The sequence below is a fragment of the Melozone crissalis genome, unplaced genomic scaffold (genome assembly GCF_028551555.1).
Source record: "Melozone crissalis strain CALT ecotype California unplaced genomic scaffold, PUWL_Pcris_2 ptg000006l_1, whole genome shotgun sequence".
NCBI lineage: Eukaryota > Metazoa > Chordata > Aves > Passeriformes > Passerellidae > Melozone > Melozone crissalis.
Window position 1 is genome coordinate 41,449,310 of NW_026535784.1, and position 18,259 is coordinate 41,467,568.

An 18,259-nucleotide genomic window follows, 5' to 3' on the forward strand; every position below is an offset into this window, starting at 1 on the left:
TTCCTTCCTGAGTGCAGCGACGAGCTTGGCTGGCAGAGCCTGGGAAGCACAAAGGGGACACAAAGACAAGGGACTCACCCGGGCTCCTGGCTTCCCGTCTAAGCCAGATGCTCCCTGTGTGGTGAGGTGGAAGCATGGATGATGGGCACGACACGAATGACAAGAAGGTGAGATTAGTAAGTGGTGCTGATGAATAAACACAATTCAAACGTACAGTACACGCTGTGACAGGGTTCTGGAGTGGGTACCACATTACTACAGCATGTTAGTTAAAAATTCACATGAAACACCAAAAGCCTGATTCTGTTCTCACTTCAGTGTAACATCACCGACCCACCCCTGCCCTCACATGAAGTACATTACAGCAGAATATTGTCAGGCTGTAGGAGCGCTACAAACACCAGATGTTAGGGTGTTTTTGAGCCTGAACACACAAATATTTACTTTGTCATTTACCCGCATGCTATCTGATTTGTAAATAGCGACAATACTGAATAGTACACACAAAGGAAGAAAAATGTGTGTTAACTGCGATAGGAAATATTAAGTGCAAGAATACTGCATTATGCAGCCAACAAAATGTGGGTCCCGACCACAATGGGCTTATTGATTTCCAAGAGCCCGGGAGACAATGACATTTCCTGTTTTCCCGCTACGCTCCCAGGCACGGGCAGCGGCGGGCGATGAGCCTGAGCATCCCTGGGGCCGGGGGGACCCCTCGTGGGCTCCGTGCGAATAACAGGGAATAACACGGGGCACACCGGGAACCGTCCGGGAACACCGCCCGCCCAACACAGCTAACCAAACCGACCCCCAGGCAAACGCAAAATCTCCAGCCGACTCAGTAACACGAGCCGGCTTGTGGAACGTCAAGCGCTCGGACTTTGCTCCTGAAAATGACATTTAGAAGTAGCAAGCAGGAGCAAGACAAGATCTGTGTAAACTTGAAAAACATAGCATTTTTTGTTCTGGAGTCTCTTCTACCTTACAGTCATTTCCAGAACATATGCTCAGGCCTCCAAAGCTCACACTCTACAGAGATGTAACTGTCAATGTGAAAATGAGTTTTATTTTTCTCAAAATAAATTAAAATTCTCAGTGACGCTGACCTTGTCCACAGGCACTGCACATAATTCTTGAAAATGTTAATCAGAGAGGTTTGTGCTCCTTTAGGTCAGCTAAGTCTTTTTTCTCCATTTTACTGTTAACAATGTCATCACTGGGAGCAATCCTCATACAATAACAAGAGCAAAGAGGAAAAATTAACTTTTTATGAGAAAAAAATAAAGCTGCCTTCTCAGAAGGCTTTCAAACACATAAAGTATTTTCTATTTTATCAACCTAAATTTTAAGAACTCTGATGTTTCCATATTTTTAAGGTTTTTCACTTGTAAGACAAAATTCATGCCAAACACTCAGAATGGCAATTTTCTGAAGAACAAGGCAAAAATAAGAATCCAGGGGAAAAAAAAAATCCCTAAAAAAATGCAACTCCATTCCCTAAATCAGTTTTTAGCTTTCCTCAATCAGACTCTCAATTTGAACTGCAGAAGGGCAATAAGAGGAAGAATAACGGAGGAGATGGGGAAAGGGAAGACTCCTTTTTTAATGGAAACACCATACAACATACTTGAATAACAACAGCATGACTAATGCAATGGGGGTGATGACATCCTTGTGACACTGAACACTCTCAACTGACACACAACAACAGCAACAACAAAAAAAAACCTGACAGCACTGGGTTTTACAGGACATTACTTGGGATGATAGCACAGATTTGGGACAAAACAAAACAAGACTGATGCTCTGCTCCAACATGGTATATTCTGTGTATGCTATTGAGTAAATCAGAGTTGTTCATGAGGAGTAGAAAGAGATGTTTGTGATTTGCACTGAAATTGAATAGTTGGGTTTTTTTACTTACTGGAAGACCAAGGGGCCCTCTGTCACCCTTTTGACCTGGTTCACCCTTCAATCCTTTAAGACCATTTAACCCTGGTTCACCCTAAACGTAAAAGTATAAATGCCAGATTTTTGGTACTATAATGGGTGTTTAAGCTGGGATAGAAGAAGCCAGTCTCAGAAGTAGCTGCAAATTCCAGTTTGAAACAAATTCAACTTTCTCAGCTTACTGACAATTTACATACTGATTTAATAGTGGGCAAAAGTACTTGGGAGGTGTCTGCTTGAGATTTAAATTCTGTGTAAAAAAAACTACAGGAAACTTATGGGTAACAGATTTTTTAAAATATTTTCCTAATAATTATCACTATAGTTAGATGGTTTGAATTAAGCATGAGTTTCAGGGGGTTTTGGAAATTCTTCAAATCCCATAAACCACCCTATGCAGATAATTCAAACTGAAAGAAAATGTTCATAAAAGTAAGCCTCAAAACTGTAAGTTTCTACAGTGGGATCTCCTGAAAAGTACATTTGGAAGGAAGCAATACTTTTCCTTACAGTAAACTGGAATTTGCAGCAAAATCTTACATAAGGATATTTTAAACCTTTAAGCATACATAACAAACAGTAACAAGTTAAAAGAAACAGTACAGGTTGCACAATGCCAAGCCATTTGGGAGGTCCACGGTTTCTGTGTTCATACAGAGAAATTTTAACAATGTAAGAAATGGCACTTGTTGTGGTTATTAAATTATGCACAGGCTATTACACTAAACATCACTAAAATGACAATACTGGGCTGAGAGTTGCCAATAAATCATTCAATCATTGTCTCATAATGAAAAACTGCATCAGCATGAGGGCTGCTCAGTCAAAGAAAGTATTGACCACACCTGCCTCTTTTGGGAAACAGAAATACATGGGTATTTCATCCAGACTGCTCCCCATGGCCTCATTGCTACATTTCCCTTTGATGTATTATGTTACCTTATATTATATTCATATTAAAAAAAAAAATCTCAGTAGAATGCAGTCTGCTCCTTTAAGTAACTCCAGACTTCATCTGCCTGCTTTGCACCCCAAGTAGCCATTTCTTCATTCTCATTCTATTTGACTCGATGTGACTTTCAGAGCAGTAGCACTGGAAAGGCTGAAGTTTTGGAAACAGACCTGAGAAATCCCTCAAAAGCCTGAGTCTCAGGCCAAAAGCCTGAGGTAAAGCAGGGCTGGTGCTAAAATGGAACATACTTGATTTCAAAAAATGATTTATGACTTAGGTTTCTTGAGCCAAGGTAATACAGTCTCATAAGGGGTCAAACCTGTGATTTTCTGTCTTGCAGCTTTAAAAACCTCAAAATAAATCCCCAAAACTAAACAAAAACACCCTTTCCTCGTCTTCCTTACTTTTTGAGAAAGGTGTGATTAGAGACCCATAATGATTTAAACGATCATGCCTGACAAGACCACTGGCCTTAATGAATAAAGTGTCATGCTGAATTTCAGCTTACTGGTGACTACTGAATTAAGGCACAAATTAAAATACTCCAACTCTGCCAAAATTCACTTCCGCTCTCCTGAGCTGTCCCGATGGGCTAAGAGAGTCCCTAAAGAATACCTATGCTATGGAAAATGTTCAAATTTTACTGCAGATCTATCTGACCATGAATCCAGTTTGGAAAACACAAAAATGCATACATCTGTTTGTGATGGTGAACCATCATGACATGTGAGGGAACTGGTCAGCAAAATCCCTGTTACCTAACAAAGGCCATGGAGACTGGAAGAAGCAGGAGATACGAGCATAAACGAAGATGAGTTTATCTGACTTAATTTCCCAAGCCTGCAACATGCTTCTGTATTCCAAAGTAATTCCAAGGGCAATGGTAGCTTGCCCATAAACAGGAAGCCAAATAATTTAGTGCCACATTCCTCATATTCATACAAAAAATTGTAGTGGACTCAGCTGATGCTGAGGAGAAATACTACTCAGAAACAATCATAGACAATTTAAAAAGCTTTTAAGCTGCTAATATGAAAATCTGCTTTAAGGTTTAAGAATATCAGAAATGTTTATTAAATGAGGTATGACAAAACACAGCTCCATGCATTCAAGAGCAAAACATGACATTTTGCAGGCATAAAGAGCTTGTCTATTCACTACAGCTATTAACTTACCTTCGGGCCAGGCAGTCCATGAGGTCCCTGAAAATAAAAGTAACATTTTTCACTATGAAAATACACCACAATTTTTTTGACTTTTTGCTTTGTAGGGATACAAATTACCCCTATATTTCTTTAGTCTCAAAAGAAAAGCAGCTGTCAATAAAGCAACAGTAAACACCTGATTCTGAGGATGAACCAGATCACTAGCATGTTAACAATAACACAAGTGTGCAATTTGTTTCTCCACCTCCAAAGAATTTCAGGACATGCAACAAAGATTTACAAATTAGATCCTCTCTTCAATGGCCACATATTCTGATAACACTTTTAGTAAGCAGGCAATGAAGTGGCAAGAGGGCATAGACCATTTCTAGCCACTCTGTTCCTCCCAAGCTTACCATGGGGCCTGGAGGACCATGTGGCCCTGGTGGTCCAGGTGGTCCTATCATCTACAGACAAAAAACAATGGTATTAAATCATGCAGAGCAAAGAACTCCCACAGAAATACCAGAAGTCAGGCTGACCCTTGCTGGCAAGCACTTACAAAAATAGCTATGCAACAGTGAACACTGACAGCACATCTAGACAGGGCTTTAGCAATGGGAATTATTTTGATTTGAAAGACAGGGTACCCAAAGTGCAGATCTGCCTGTGCCATATGGCAGCGTGCCTGCCTCCAGATTCTTATTCCTAGGGTCTATGATACACTTTAAGACACTATGGGGGAAAAATAATAAATCCCCGTAAAACAAACAATACTGAGATGGGATACTTGAACTTTTAATATTTTATGGTATGTGCTCTGTAGTTCTCCCCTGTACTATTTATTCTACAGAGCTAGAAGGTGATGATGTGTTACTTTATTCCCCCTCAACACTGACAACTGGAAAAGATACTAAATTCAAGCTGGGCTTTGGAGTAATTTCAAGATTGCCCTTTGTCTCTCCTTTTATTTCTTTTAGCCCACTTGTACCAAAAATTCTCTGAGGTCATTAAAATAGGTAATCAGGTTGCTCAGCATTTAGTGCATGCATATTCTGCACTGGTTTTCCATGTTCCTAACAAATCCATGGAAAGAATTTCATGATGATATATCCAGCTTAGTATCCCCTCTCCTCCTGAACCTACTCCCAATGGGTTGCTGCCATAACCTGCAGAGGGACAGCAGGATGCTAATTCAGGTCTCCAGACTCATGCACTGCTGTAGCAGCTGTCAGTGGCAGCAAGAGCAGCAACAAGGAGCACTTTGAAATGTAACACAGACTCCACCACCTGTGAAATCTCCTGAAAACTGTAAGTCTTCCTTCAAGTGAAAGCAAGCAGAACAGGATGAATGAATTAGTGAATTAATTTCTAACAAACTAATCTTCTCCTCATAGTAAGAAACTCAGAGATGTGGGGTGCCTCCTGTGTCCTGTAATGGCACAGGGCAGCCTCTTTGACTTTTCAGATCTATGGCTTCTGAGACCATAACCTCTGCTCTGAGGTCTCTCTTCTTACTGTGCTCTGATAATCAAAGTCACCCACACCATAAAGGCACTATGTAGCAGTTTGTTTGGGCTTTTGCATTTGTTTGTTTGTTTTTAATGCCTTTACAATGCTTTGAAAAAAAAAATCAGGAGAATGTCTGGTCTCATACAACTAGCTCACTACCCTGGGTCACACACTTGCAGTCAGTCTAGTCTGGTTCTCACTGGACTATCTGAGATTCCCAGAGTATAAGGTGTTGAAAGAGAGATTATGGTTTGTTTGGGTTTTTTCCTTTCTTCCCCATTTATCTTTTGATTCATTACAGAGCCAGAAGGCTTTGACTGAAGCGGGCAGGACTTGTTCATAACCACAGAACAGAGCAGAACACGAATTACATATTTAAAATTTCTTAAACTGTATTTAGCTCTATTACCAGAAGTCTGCTTATTCTCAGAAAGATCAGTCATGAATATCAAGTATTGCTCAGAATCAGAAGCTGGAGAGCCACTGCTGGACTCCTGTGTTCATTGCAATGCCTCACTAAGACTTACTGAAGGACCTTGGGCACCAGGCAAACCAACGTCTCCTTTTTCTCCTTTCATGCCATTGGCTCCCTAAAAATCATTACAAAACAGCATTTATAAACAGCTTTAATCTTACTAGCAACCAATCTAGAAATGATAATATTTATTGGCAAATAATTATCATTTAAAAAAAGAAAAACATAGCACACATGTAAAGGAAATCCTTTAAAAAATTCTGGCAGTACTTTAAAAACAATTTTAAACTAATATAAACATACGCTTTTATATCGATAGCTGTCATATGTGGCATGATATTTATGACAATTCATTGTCATAAATGACAAAATGACATTGTACTATGGATACAATTTTGAAATTGTTCCTATTTTTGCTGAGAAATTTCATGTGTATGTATATAAATCTATACATACATATATATACACACAATTTAGGAGAATGCATCCCATAAATATTCATGCATTTTTTCTCTCTCCTCAATCTAAGTCACCTAAAATTTCCATTCTAATCATAGCTCCTTTCTCCTTGTCCAAGTTGTCCTATATATTACAAGAGAGGTACAACTTTGGTCAGCCTGCCAACTAATCTCTTTCTACCCGAAACAGTATTTTTGTTTCACTGTAAGTGGAATGAAAAATTCTGACAATCTTACACCTCCTCCTAGATTTGCTGTGAAACAATCTCAGAGTTTTCTCCCCAGTGCTTTCTGTCCCATTTGCAATTTATCAGCACTGTTAGAAATTCCTGATAATGGAAGAGAGAAAAAAATAATATAATTTTTGCTAAAATTAATTAATTAAGTTTTCATACTCACTGGTAGGCCAGGCAGTCCAATTCCTCCCTTTTCTCCGGGCATTCCAGGATCACCTGTGTCTCCTTTTGAGCCCTTAGGACCCTAAAATATGGACTTATTCAGCAAGTCAAGTAAAAAGCTAGACATCAACAGAATTCTAGCTTTGATCCCAACAAGGAGAGTCAAGTGCATGTTATATCTTTGCTAGCAGAATGCAGAAATGCAGGCACTATTAGGCCATGAAGTATGCAGCAGCACTATAATGATCTTTATTACTCATTATAATCCTAATACTGAGATTATGAAAACTAAGTTACAATTTGGAACCACAGAAATAATCTCTTGAAACAACCTATAGTTGCCCACATGTTCTTCACTATATGATTTACACAAAATGTACCTGCTCTCCATCAGCTCCTGCAGCTCCTGGGGATCCTGGTTCACCCTGCAAGAGATAAGACAGAACTGGATTATCCTACCTGCCCCAGACACTAGAGGAAAGAGCCAGAGAAATTCCCATAATTAACAACAACAAAGCTAGAGAATATTCTGTCAAAAGCATATATTTGTCATCTATATTAAATAAACAGCTGACCTGATTATGACTGTACACAAAGTTTGGGTGGTATAAAGGCCACACAAGTGAAAAAAGAAAAGAAAAAGAAGACAAAATCCAAGGAGTGAAAGGACCCCAATCCAATGGAAACTTTGCCTGCTACCAAGATAAATACAGACTCATGCCTCCTGATTTATGGAAGGTAGAGAGGGACTTCATGTTGTTTTTTCCTATTATAAATCACCCAGTGAAGGAGCTCACATTTACCACATTGTCTTATGACCAGTTCCTAGGTACCATGATCCAAGGGAGCAAGTTATGGTGATGGATGGAGTCAATGACATTAGAAACAAGCTCCTGTGATGTTGAATTCTGCTTTACATTGTAAATTTTGAATGAGAACGCTCACCTATAGAAAGGAACACAACCCCTCCCACACTCCAACTTCTCTGTTTTACTGCATACTCCATGTTGCAGAATTGCTGGGTAGATGATAATGCAAAAAAGCAATTTCTACACACTTAACTGTATACTCTATTATCAATTTTCACACAGAATGAACCCTGTTTCTCATAATTTCTCAAAACCATGTACATGTGTACTGTGATGTATTTCCACATGAAATACTGGATAAAGTGTAAAATTGACATGTCTGGTATTGTTATTGAAAATGCACATATTTGCTCTTGGAATAGCATAGAGACACTGGGAGAAGATGCAGTATCAAGTATTTATGAAATAGGAGAAACATCTCAAATAGTTTAAAAGCATTTAGGGAGAGTTAACTAACTTCAACACTTCTTTTTTGAGTATAGGCAAATTTATTATTTAAATTTTATAGAAGAGTGCAGCATATGGTACTCATTGTCTCTGTGTGGGCTGCTCACAAACCCTTCTGTACTACTTCTAAGCACCAGCCAGGTGGAATTGGCAGGCTTGGGTTTCCAGCCAGGCTCCTGCCCACATCTGTACACTGTAATTTTTACTGACATTAGGCAATACTGCACTTATTTGGGTGGGTGTCCCTGTGACAGAAAGCTGCATTCACATGCACTCACATGGTGGCCAGTGGTCTGGCACACAGTTTTGCCCACCTCACTCCCACTCAGCCAGAAGTGAGGCATGGGAGCCACTGTCTGGTTATGTGGCTGTTTTGCAAAGTCCTTGGGAGCAACCTCAGTGCCGATCCCTGAGTGAGATGCTTCTGCACTCTTTCAGTACTAATTAATTTTGCTGGTCCTTAGTTAATCATCTCTGTGTGGCAACCAAACAAAGCACCTATTCTGGAAAGCTACCCCCCAAGAATCTGGATATAAAGTTGGAAACATGCCATATTTGATAGATTTACAGTTAAACAACTGTGCTGGAAAGCTCCATTTACCTGTACATGTACGCCATTTAAAAAAACCCCAGAAAATACTCCACCTTTAAGATATAATGAGTAAAGTAAGGAAGATCACCTTTGGCCCTTGCAGCCCTTGGGGTCCTGGTGGTCCTGGTGGTCCCTAAGAAGAAACACACAAACCTCTCATCTTTCAAATCAACTCCTGAAGAACTTGTCATGTAAGCACAGGGTGAATGTTAATACAGCTACTGTAACAAAATGGGTTAGATTTTTAACACAAAGGGAACCAAGACTAGTTATGGACAAGTTGTTAACCTATACAGCTCTCAACAACAACAACAGTACCACAAAAAACAGTGTTAAAATAACAGTAAAACTCAAATTTTATAATAAAATCCTCTGCTCCTATTGATGAAATGGCACTGCTTCCCCTAATGGAAGGGAGACCAAAACCCAGTCATATTTGCCAGCCCTCACTGCCTGATCCAAAATAATCTGCGACCACAAGAAATCTCCAACCAGTTGTAAAGAGGATTCTGCTGGAAGATGCAAAGTGCATCTGGGGATACTCAGTGCTTTGTGAAATTGCCATGGAATAAACTGTAACCATTTCTTTAATTTCTACCTCAGGCTGTGGACACAGTGTCATGTATCAAACACTGGTCTGAATGGTGCATAGTGGGGATGCTTTAAAAATAACCCCACAACATTTAAAAATCCTCTGCATTAATACAAAGAAAGGGTATGTCCAGATGGGAAAATACAACTAACAGCAATCTTGCAGAGAAGAACTTGAAACAAAAAAGAATGTGTTTTCCCAGTCTCGTACGTAAATTAACTGAAGTTCTGCCATTAATTCAGAAGGAGCAGAATTGGTTCCATTGTTGGCTCTCAACAATGGGTCCTCTGCTATGGGAACACCAAGCAAAAAGTCAACACATGTTATGATGAACCAGGTTGACATCCAATGAAGACATGTCCTGAGCTAGCAGAATTATGAACATGCTGCAGCACAAAGAAGTTCTATGGCACACAGTAAGTCATGCAACAGTAATGAATTACCGTGACCGTCAGGGTGGCAATCCTCTGTTGGCAAAAGGTATTAACAAGAGTTGTCAGTAACAGAATTAAACAATGACATACATAATTCTGTTTCCTACAGTTATAATCTCCACAGAACCCATGCTGCATGTGGGAGACACCATGCCTTCAAAAGCACTAATAAAACCCTTGTTATTTTTAAATCATGGTGTTGTATTAGCTGCTTGGTTTCTGTGGGAATTAGATGAAGGCAGTACTTTTGTACAATGCAAGAGATCAAATAAACAATGACTAAATAGCAAAATCTAAGCAGAATGCTTCCAAAAGAAAACATACTGTGTTGGAGTCTGAAGTTGACCAAATGTTATAAACATAGCCCTATGTTTTGTAATGTCTGCAGGATTTGCACCAATGTTTAACTAACAAACATGACTTCTGGAGTGGAGCTGTAACATCAATTTTCATATAAAAATGCAGTTCAAAATCCAAAACTGCCAGTCTACAACCCAGCCATATAAACTTTTCTTATACAATTCTACTTTGAATTCTTGGAAAGACAAAAGATATTTTCATTGTGGAAGGAGGCAAAATACCTTGACCTGTCGCAGTTTTTTTTTAACCAAATAATCTAAAAGCAAGTGGAAAAGTATTAAAATGGAATTTAAATGTCTATACTTTTAAACAGAGAAGAACTCCCATATATTGCAGCTCATACATGCTTTCCTTTTGCATGTGAAGAACTTACTGGCCTACATGGAACAAGAAGTATCTTGCTTTTGTAATTATTATCCAATGTGCAAATAAAAGTTTGCAGATCTTCTGTTTTAAGCTGTAAAAAAAATCTCCACATGTCAGTGCAAAAATACGTACTGTTGGCAAAGATCTGGAGCCTACTCAATACAAAATACCTGAACAAAGTTGTTTTCTAGCACATGGCTTTAATATACTCATATTCTTTGTATTTCAGCATATTAATGGAAATATATCCAGAACTTTAAAAACACTGAAAAGTTCAGGTATGTGCATATCTAGGTATGAAAACCTAAAACAGCCATTGCAAAGAACTGTTTACACGTTCACAGTCTCGGATCCCTTTACAGTGGCTGATATTTTAATATCTAATGCTGTAGTTTCCACAAAGATTAAACGTTTGAAACTACTGCTTTTTGCCCTGGGAAATTTTGCAGAATAGGTGTGAAGAGCAATTTTGACAGAGAGATTAATTTTGCATTTGATCCTCCTGGTGAAAACCACGTACTCTCAGCAGGGGTCTTGCTCAAACCACGATGACAATTTTAAGACTGCACATGAGATTGAATAGGAGGCACAAGGCAAAGTAACTAACTTGCTAGCCTGTTTCATGATTTATTACTGAATTCTAGCAAGAGACAAGCAGTCTGTTTCTTGCAAACTCTTGCCAACTTCTTAAATCTGCAGGCCAAATTCTGTGCAAGCTCACAATTCAGTGTTGAGCTGAAGCTCTCATGTGCTATTGTGAGAGAACTGCAAATCTCAGAGCCCCTAAGAATGTGGCACCAGGAGACTTAGGAATGGGTGTTTGCCATCTGAAAGGACTGAGCTGGATTTGGCAAGGATATTTTTGACTGATCCTATATAATCTTACTTACACCCTCCTTGCACAGCCATTCCCATTAATATCAATTATTTGTTGCCCTGGATCAGAAGGTGATGACATTTGGAACGATTTGCAATGGGATAAAGGCTTTCTAGAATGTTTCAACCACTGCAGAAGGCTTGAGTCCACTTTTAAGGTTGCTTTATGTGCTGCAGCTTTTCTGAGGAAGCTTGAAACTAACACTGATGCCAGAGTGTTAGTATACAAAGACAGAATACAGGAGATACAGAGGCTAAAGCCCCTGCTAAATCTCTGGCTGGTAACACACAACATGAATTTCAGGCTACTTTAGGCACATAACTTGGAGAGGGATTTAGATGACTGAAAGTTGTGTGTCTGAAGTCCCTAACAAGCAGACCAAATGAGGCAAACATAATGCAGAGCCTCACAACATGTCTATGCAGACCTCCCCACAGACACAATGAAAGAACAGACTCAGCCTTAGTGACATACCAGGCTTTTAGATTTTAGTAAAGGCAGTGAGGTTTTTTTATTTTTTGAAAGCATCTTGGAAACCAAATGACTGGTCAGACATTTACCCACTCCCACTGCGTAAATGCAAGAAAAAAGTTCAGTGGCTTCAGTGAGAAAGTGATCAGATGCACAATGAGCCAAATCCAGTCTTCAGTTTCACATAAGCAAGCCATTCACTTTGGTGGAGTTCTACTGCACAGAATTTGCATCTGAGTATGCTGCAATGTAAATCACCTTGACTGCAATGACATATGTCATCTTGGTCCTTTGCTTTTATGCAAACACTCATTCATTCTTTTTGTAACCCCACTTTAATCCTCCACACTTTTCTGCACACCAGTCAAAATAGGTTTTCCAGAAATGAATAAGTGAGAAGACTGGTGCTTGGTCTACTTAATGTACTCAAGTTGCTGATTGAATTCACAGCTTGCTAATGGAACCATGTTACATGGTTTCCAAATCTCAAATATTCTGCTCTTTGCATTTTACAGGAAGAGGAGGAGGAAAACAAGGAAAAAAAGAAATGTCAATATTGTATGAATTGAAAAGCAGACAATTTTGTTGAAACTGTGTATCTGGTTTATTACATTAATTCAGCACTAAACACCAAAGCCAACAATGAATTAGTTTCCTCCTGATTAGGTGATGTCAGTACTCTCCAGGGAACATGAAACTCATTCACTCAGCTAATTTGTATCAGGGAAACAGTTTTTCTAGCACAGAAAACCTGGTTTCCAAATATAGAAAGTGATACCTGATTAATAAGCTCAACATTTTTGCACACAAAATGTTTTCAAGCTCTAGGCAAAAGAGAAATACAATGCTGTTAAATGACTTTTCCCCAGACCAGACAAAGCCAATTCAGCCTTATTAGGTTTGCATACCTGCAGAGCTTCATGGATATTGCCATTATAATCAATTATCTCTGTTGCACCTTGATCACCCTTCTGTCCAGGTGGTCCCTGTAATACATTTCCCATTAGAATTTTGAGACAACTGACGAAGACTATTTTAGGCTCTTAACTACTGACACATGCTTTGACTTGATTGTGGGGTGTTACAATCTAAATGTACTTGCAATATACTACTACAATACACAGAATTTGAAGGAAAACCTTTTTTTTTTAAATAAAGATAAATAAGCAAGTCAGTACAAAGTGACTTGTGCTGCAGTGGAAAAGGAAATACATTAAAACCTCTGAGGGGAGACATTTAAGGATGTTCCTACACTCTAGTTCTCTATTGGCAGTGAACCATGTCAGAACACCTGGCTTGTAACACCCTGCCCACAAAGCGTGGACTGCAGACTGCTCCAAATAGTGGCAAGTGGTGTTAAGTCATACTAATGTCCAGTTAGCTGCCATGTTCCAACAGTGTCAAGTGACCAACTTCATCTGGAGCTCTAACTAGAATTACTGCTACAATTTCAGTTCACACAGACTGAGTCTAAGGGCACAAAACAAAGAGCTGAGATGAGAAGTAGACTTACCCGTGGACCTGCAGATCCTGTGTCACCTCTCTCACCTGTATCACCCTATGTAAAAATGATACATGAAAAAAACAGATATGCCATTTGACAATACATCACATAGTTCTTCCCTTTTAAATATGTTTTCTTACATGAATGGTTTACAGGGCCTCTCATCCTAAACAGAATGTGAATCTTATTTAATGAAAGGAAAAAGTCCTTCAAAATCTGTGTACTGGTAGAATCGAGCATGACACATTTGGTTCTGTGTGAATATTAGAGTATTGCATTGGTCTGCAATAAAAAATTGCAAAGAACCAAAAGAATGGGCAGATTATTTGTGCAACATTCCTATTCTTAATGACACTACTATCAAAAGCTTGAAGAGAATACTAGAGAAATGAAATTACTCAGTCTGAAACCAGTTAAAAACTTCTTCAAATGTGTTTCAAAATATATAAACTTTTCTTTCTGTGATCATGCCTCCACCGACCTTCTGAACTTCCCTGGTCTGAGTCACTGCCTCCCCTACAAACACAACTCTACTCTCAGATTTAGAGTTTCTTGATGCCCTTTCTGTGACAGGCTGAAGATCATTACCAGCTTACACACAGCTTTTTATTCCTGGCTATTAGTAATATGCTTCAAATGATGGAGGGAATTTCAAACATGTATGCATTCATATCCCAGCAGCCACAATTCATTTCACAGTCACTTTCATAGCAAGGTCTTATATTTAAATTTTAATATTACTCAAAATTAATACGAGTAAGAACTGCAAATTTTGCTCCTGTTGACATCTAAAGAACTTTGGTAGAAGTCAGGAGAAGAATTATTAATTCACCATTGGTAACAGAACAGAAAACTTTCTGGTAATAGAAACCACAAAACTTTCATAGAGCTGATGAAGGCATATGGAGAGCAGGCTGGTGGCAGGGCATAGTCAAGGTTGTGCCATCTGCCTTTCCCTTCAGTGCTGCTTTGGCAGAAGCTAGTGAAATTGGAACTGTTAAAAAATGAAGTTCCCCACCACTAGATTGACTTCTGTGGGCCAGAATTTCATGACAGGTATACAGGTAAAATGAAAATCACATATCCTTTTTTGATAAAAAGGGAATTAAAGGGGGTATATTTATAATTTTGGTGTGTGGGGGAAGTGCCCAGGAACTGTAGTCAAATGAGAGGCGGATTTACTTTTCTGCTCTCACTCTGATACTTTAATTCCCTCATCAGTTCCCTTGCCTTCCAACAGTTCCTTCTGGTGGGAATGAATGAGGTTAAATGGCACGTGTTTAATCACATCTTTAAGCACTTAAGGCCCCTCTTAAAGGAGCTTACAAGTACTGCAAACAGTATCACACCAGCCTACATTGTCCTGTCACCCTTATTCTGACAGCAGACCTGTCAATAACCACCTACACAAGGACATTTTCATCTCTCATACGACATGAAGGAATCCAGTGGGAACAGTATTTGCACAGCAGATAAAGTAATAGAAAACCCATACATTTTATCTCTCCATATATGTGAACCAACTATATTTATAGAAAGATAAATGGATGGAAAGATATAATCAAAACCATCTTTTTAAAGCAGGTAAAGCAGCAACACAATCAACAACTCTTGCCTTTGTCAGACTTCTGACCATCATATCTCAGCCTGCAGTACTTGGAATATCTCTGATTCCTAGCTCATCAGAATTTGGATCCATAAAATTATTGCAAACCAAATAACAGCACAGTCAAGCATTGGGTCTTGGCATGTGGGAGGACTAACACACATCAGTTACACAGAGAGAAACCAAGTTGCATGAGGAAAACAGCAGCAGAGTGGAATGGATGTTATAACAGAAAAAGGATTAGAATTACAGTGTTCAAAACCCATGTGACATAACTAAACTTTTTATCTAAAATTGAAGGTCAGAAGGTTTCACTTATAAAGAACACTGCAGACTGTTACAGGTTCTTTTAAAGAGAAATGTTACAAATAATTGATCCAAAAAATGTTAATTGGTCCCCTAAAGACAGTTTCTTTACTACTAACCTTTGACCCTTTGGGGCCTCTAGATCCAGGTTCACCTGTTTTCCCCTGTTTGAAGGAAGATAGGAGAAAAATGGTAGAGAAATGGGAGTGCAGAGAAAAAGAAATTAGTAATCACTAACTACAGTTTGGAACAGCAGAAATACCCAAGATAATGATTTTTAAGGCATTTATTTTAACAGCACCCAGATCAATATATTCTTTAACACTAGAGTGCAATGGTCACAGATTCCACCCTTCCAAAGGAAAAGTAGTATTGGCATTAGTAAAGATAGGCATCATTATCACTGGTTTTCAGGAATGAGTTATGTCATTCCATTTCTCCTGAGAAATGATAGCCAAGAGATAGAGAAGATAGTTAAAAATTCTAACAGAAGGAGAATAAAATAGTGTTATCACAACATTTTTGTCTAACAGTTCAGGTGAATACGAACTAACTGGCCAAGGATCACAAAATTAACCTTATTGTTTTCAAAATCCATCAGGAAAGAAAAACTTGATAGTACCAACACCAGGGGAAATATTAAGACAATGCTAAAAGTAGTTAGACTGATCTCTTTCTTAGAGAGTTAGAAAACAGCATGCAAAATGGATTTTCTCTGCATTCAATTGCTACAGTGGTCAAAGAGTTCAAACTTCAATGCTGAAAGTTAGGGACCCAGAGGTCAGTACTTCATCTGGAATGAATTAGGCCAATTCCATGACAGTGTATGTAGGTAGTGTCTTTACTTTGCAGACCAAATAAAAGTCCATTCAGACTGCAGTTCACAGCTGTGAACACAAAACTGCCATTGTCTTCTGGACTGAAGGAGAGCATTTGACAGCATTTTCATTTAAAAGTTCACTCACCAAGTTTTGTTCTACTTTTCAGCAGGCAAAGATGTGTTCATAGGTGCAAAACTAACAAAACATTTCCAATGTAAAAATCAGACTGACCTTTGGTCCAGGGATTCCAGGTTCCCCTCGCTCACCCTTCCCAACAGGGCCTGCCTCTCCTCTGTCACCCTATTGAAACAGACACAGATATTTCACAAAATACTGGGCAGCCTTTAGCACACCACCAACTCAGCAGGATCAAAGAAACCAAGCAAACAGCAGAAACAGTGGTTTAGTCTATCTGTATTTTCAGAATCTGGTGTGTAGTATCAAAATTCTGCTTCCTGCACAAAGTTTCAAGTAATCTTCCTAAAAAAACTCATGTTTATGAAAATATAGTTTCTTCAATCATGCCTATTTTGCCTCTTGAACAACTAGATTTGGGGATTCTAACACGAAAAAAGATGACATTAATTAAAGTTATGATGTAACATCTGCCTTCACATTTTTTGAGGGCACCTACATGAATATCTATCTCATAGCACCAGTCCATGACTTTTCACATTTTCTCCAATAGTAGCCTCAGTCTCTGCTACCTGCTGAGGAAAGTTGAGTTTGACATCAGCTCCAGGGTCGTCACACCAGAGCATTGGCCCATTACCCTTACCTTTGTTCCTGGCAGCCCTGGCAACCCAGGTTCTCCTTGTGGACCAATGAAACCTGGTTCACCCTTTAAAAACACAATATGAGAGGGTTACTTATTTAGCAGTACACAAGTATAATAACACAAGTTTATTTTGGGTGGTATTTTCCCCTGTACAGCTGTGATGCAACAGTTACACAGAAGTACTTTTTGCCATGGGTTACTTTCATCAGCATAAATTCCTGCAGCAAGCCACTACACAGCAGATTAGATGCAAATGAAGCAGAAGGTGTCAAACGTGGGGTTTATGAGGTTAAGGAATGTTAATGCGCAACCTGGTCTGTAATGTAACACATCAAACTATTATCCAAGTCTGCAGGCAGGAGGAGAGAGCTGAGTGTTCCTAAATTTAAAAGGGACAGTTCATTTCAGTGATGTGTTTTGAGGTGGTTTCCTACTGCAGCATGTGAATAGATGGGCAGGAATGCCGTGTGACAAAGCAGTGACAAATGGAGATGGCGCTGTTGTGATGTGTTGTGTCTCCTTTCAAGTCAGAAACCTGCAGTACCATGGTACCTTCCCTCCTCATTCTGACAGTAAAATACTTCCGTTCTCTGTGCCCAGACAATTTCTTGGGCTGTGAACAGCTGGGAATGAGCCACAGCTCTCCTCGTTCCCTCTCTGTTCTGCCCTCCTTCCTTCCCATTCAATTGTACAAAGAGGACAGACAAATAGCAAGAATCAAGCAGAGCTGCAGCAGAAGCAGCACTGAGCAGAAGAGTAAGGCCATATTTTATTACCTATCTCCATGTCTGAAGAGAGACAATGCAAGATTAATAAGCCATATGCTTTCCTTCAAAAAATCCCCTGAATAAGCTTTCCTGCAAGTTAATCTTGCATTTTTTTCAGATATATTTGAACCAAGAAGATATATGCACAAACTCGTAAATTTTAAAATCAGTTATGTAACCCAATTGTTATTTATTTAATTAGCTTTTTTGCAATATCCCTAAACTTAATGACTAAAACTTACCCATCAAATGCCTCTTAAAATAGCTAAAAGACAGATAGATCATAATCCTGTAGTGATATCATTACTGACAATATACAGAGACAGTGCATTTGAGTAGTTGAATAGTATTTCTCTTCATCTCTTTCCCTCCTTAGAAATACAGGTATGGAGATACTGCACATGGAGAGCAAATTAGGAAGTATTCTTGCACATTCATCTGTGCTCTCATCAGCAATCCATCATTAACAGTTCAAAGCCAAAGAAATCTTCCCTGTGGTTATATCAAGGATGACAGCAAGCTCCCAGGGACCCCCATTTAGCTTATAAAAAAATACAAGTAATAATGAGCTTTCTC

At 39.0% G+C, this 18,259-nt stretch overlaps 1 protein-coding gene across 1 annotated transcript in view; it reads right to left on the minus strand.

Annotated features, from left to right (window-relative positions):
• COL25A1 (collagen type XXV alpha 1 chain) overlaps positions 1–18,259 on the minus strand; it is a 294,552-nt gene that overhangs the window by 19,747 nt on the left and 256,546 nt on the right. The window contains exons 19-30 of the mRNA XM_054295154.1: positions 16,917–16,979; positions 16,370–16,438; positions 15,437–15,481; positions 13,415–13,459; positions 12,810–12,887; positions 9,837–9,860; positions 8,890–8,934; positions 7,274–7,318; positions 6,895–6,975; positions 6,090–6,152; positions 4,467–4,517; positions 4,081–4,107 (exon numbers count right to left, since the gene is read on the minus strand). Coding sequence (XP_054151129.1) covers positions 4,081–4,107; positions 4,467–4,517; positions 6,090–6,152; positions 6,895–6,975; positions 7,274–7,318; positions 8,890–8,934; positions 9,837–9,860; positions 12,810–12,887; positions 13,415–13,459; positions 15,437–15,481; positions 16,370–16,438; positions 16,917–16,979 — 636 coding nt within the window. The remainder of the gene's footprint in view (positions 1–4,080; positions 4,108–4,466; positions 4,518–6,089; positions 6,153–6,894; positions 6,976–7,273; positions 7,319–8,889; positions 8,935–9,836; positions 9,861–12,809; positions 12,888–13,414; positions 13,460–15,436; positions 15,482–16,369; positions 16,439–16,916; positions 16,980–18,259) is intronic.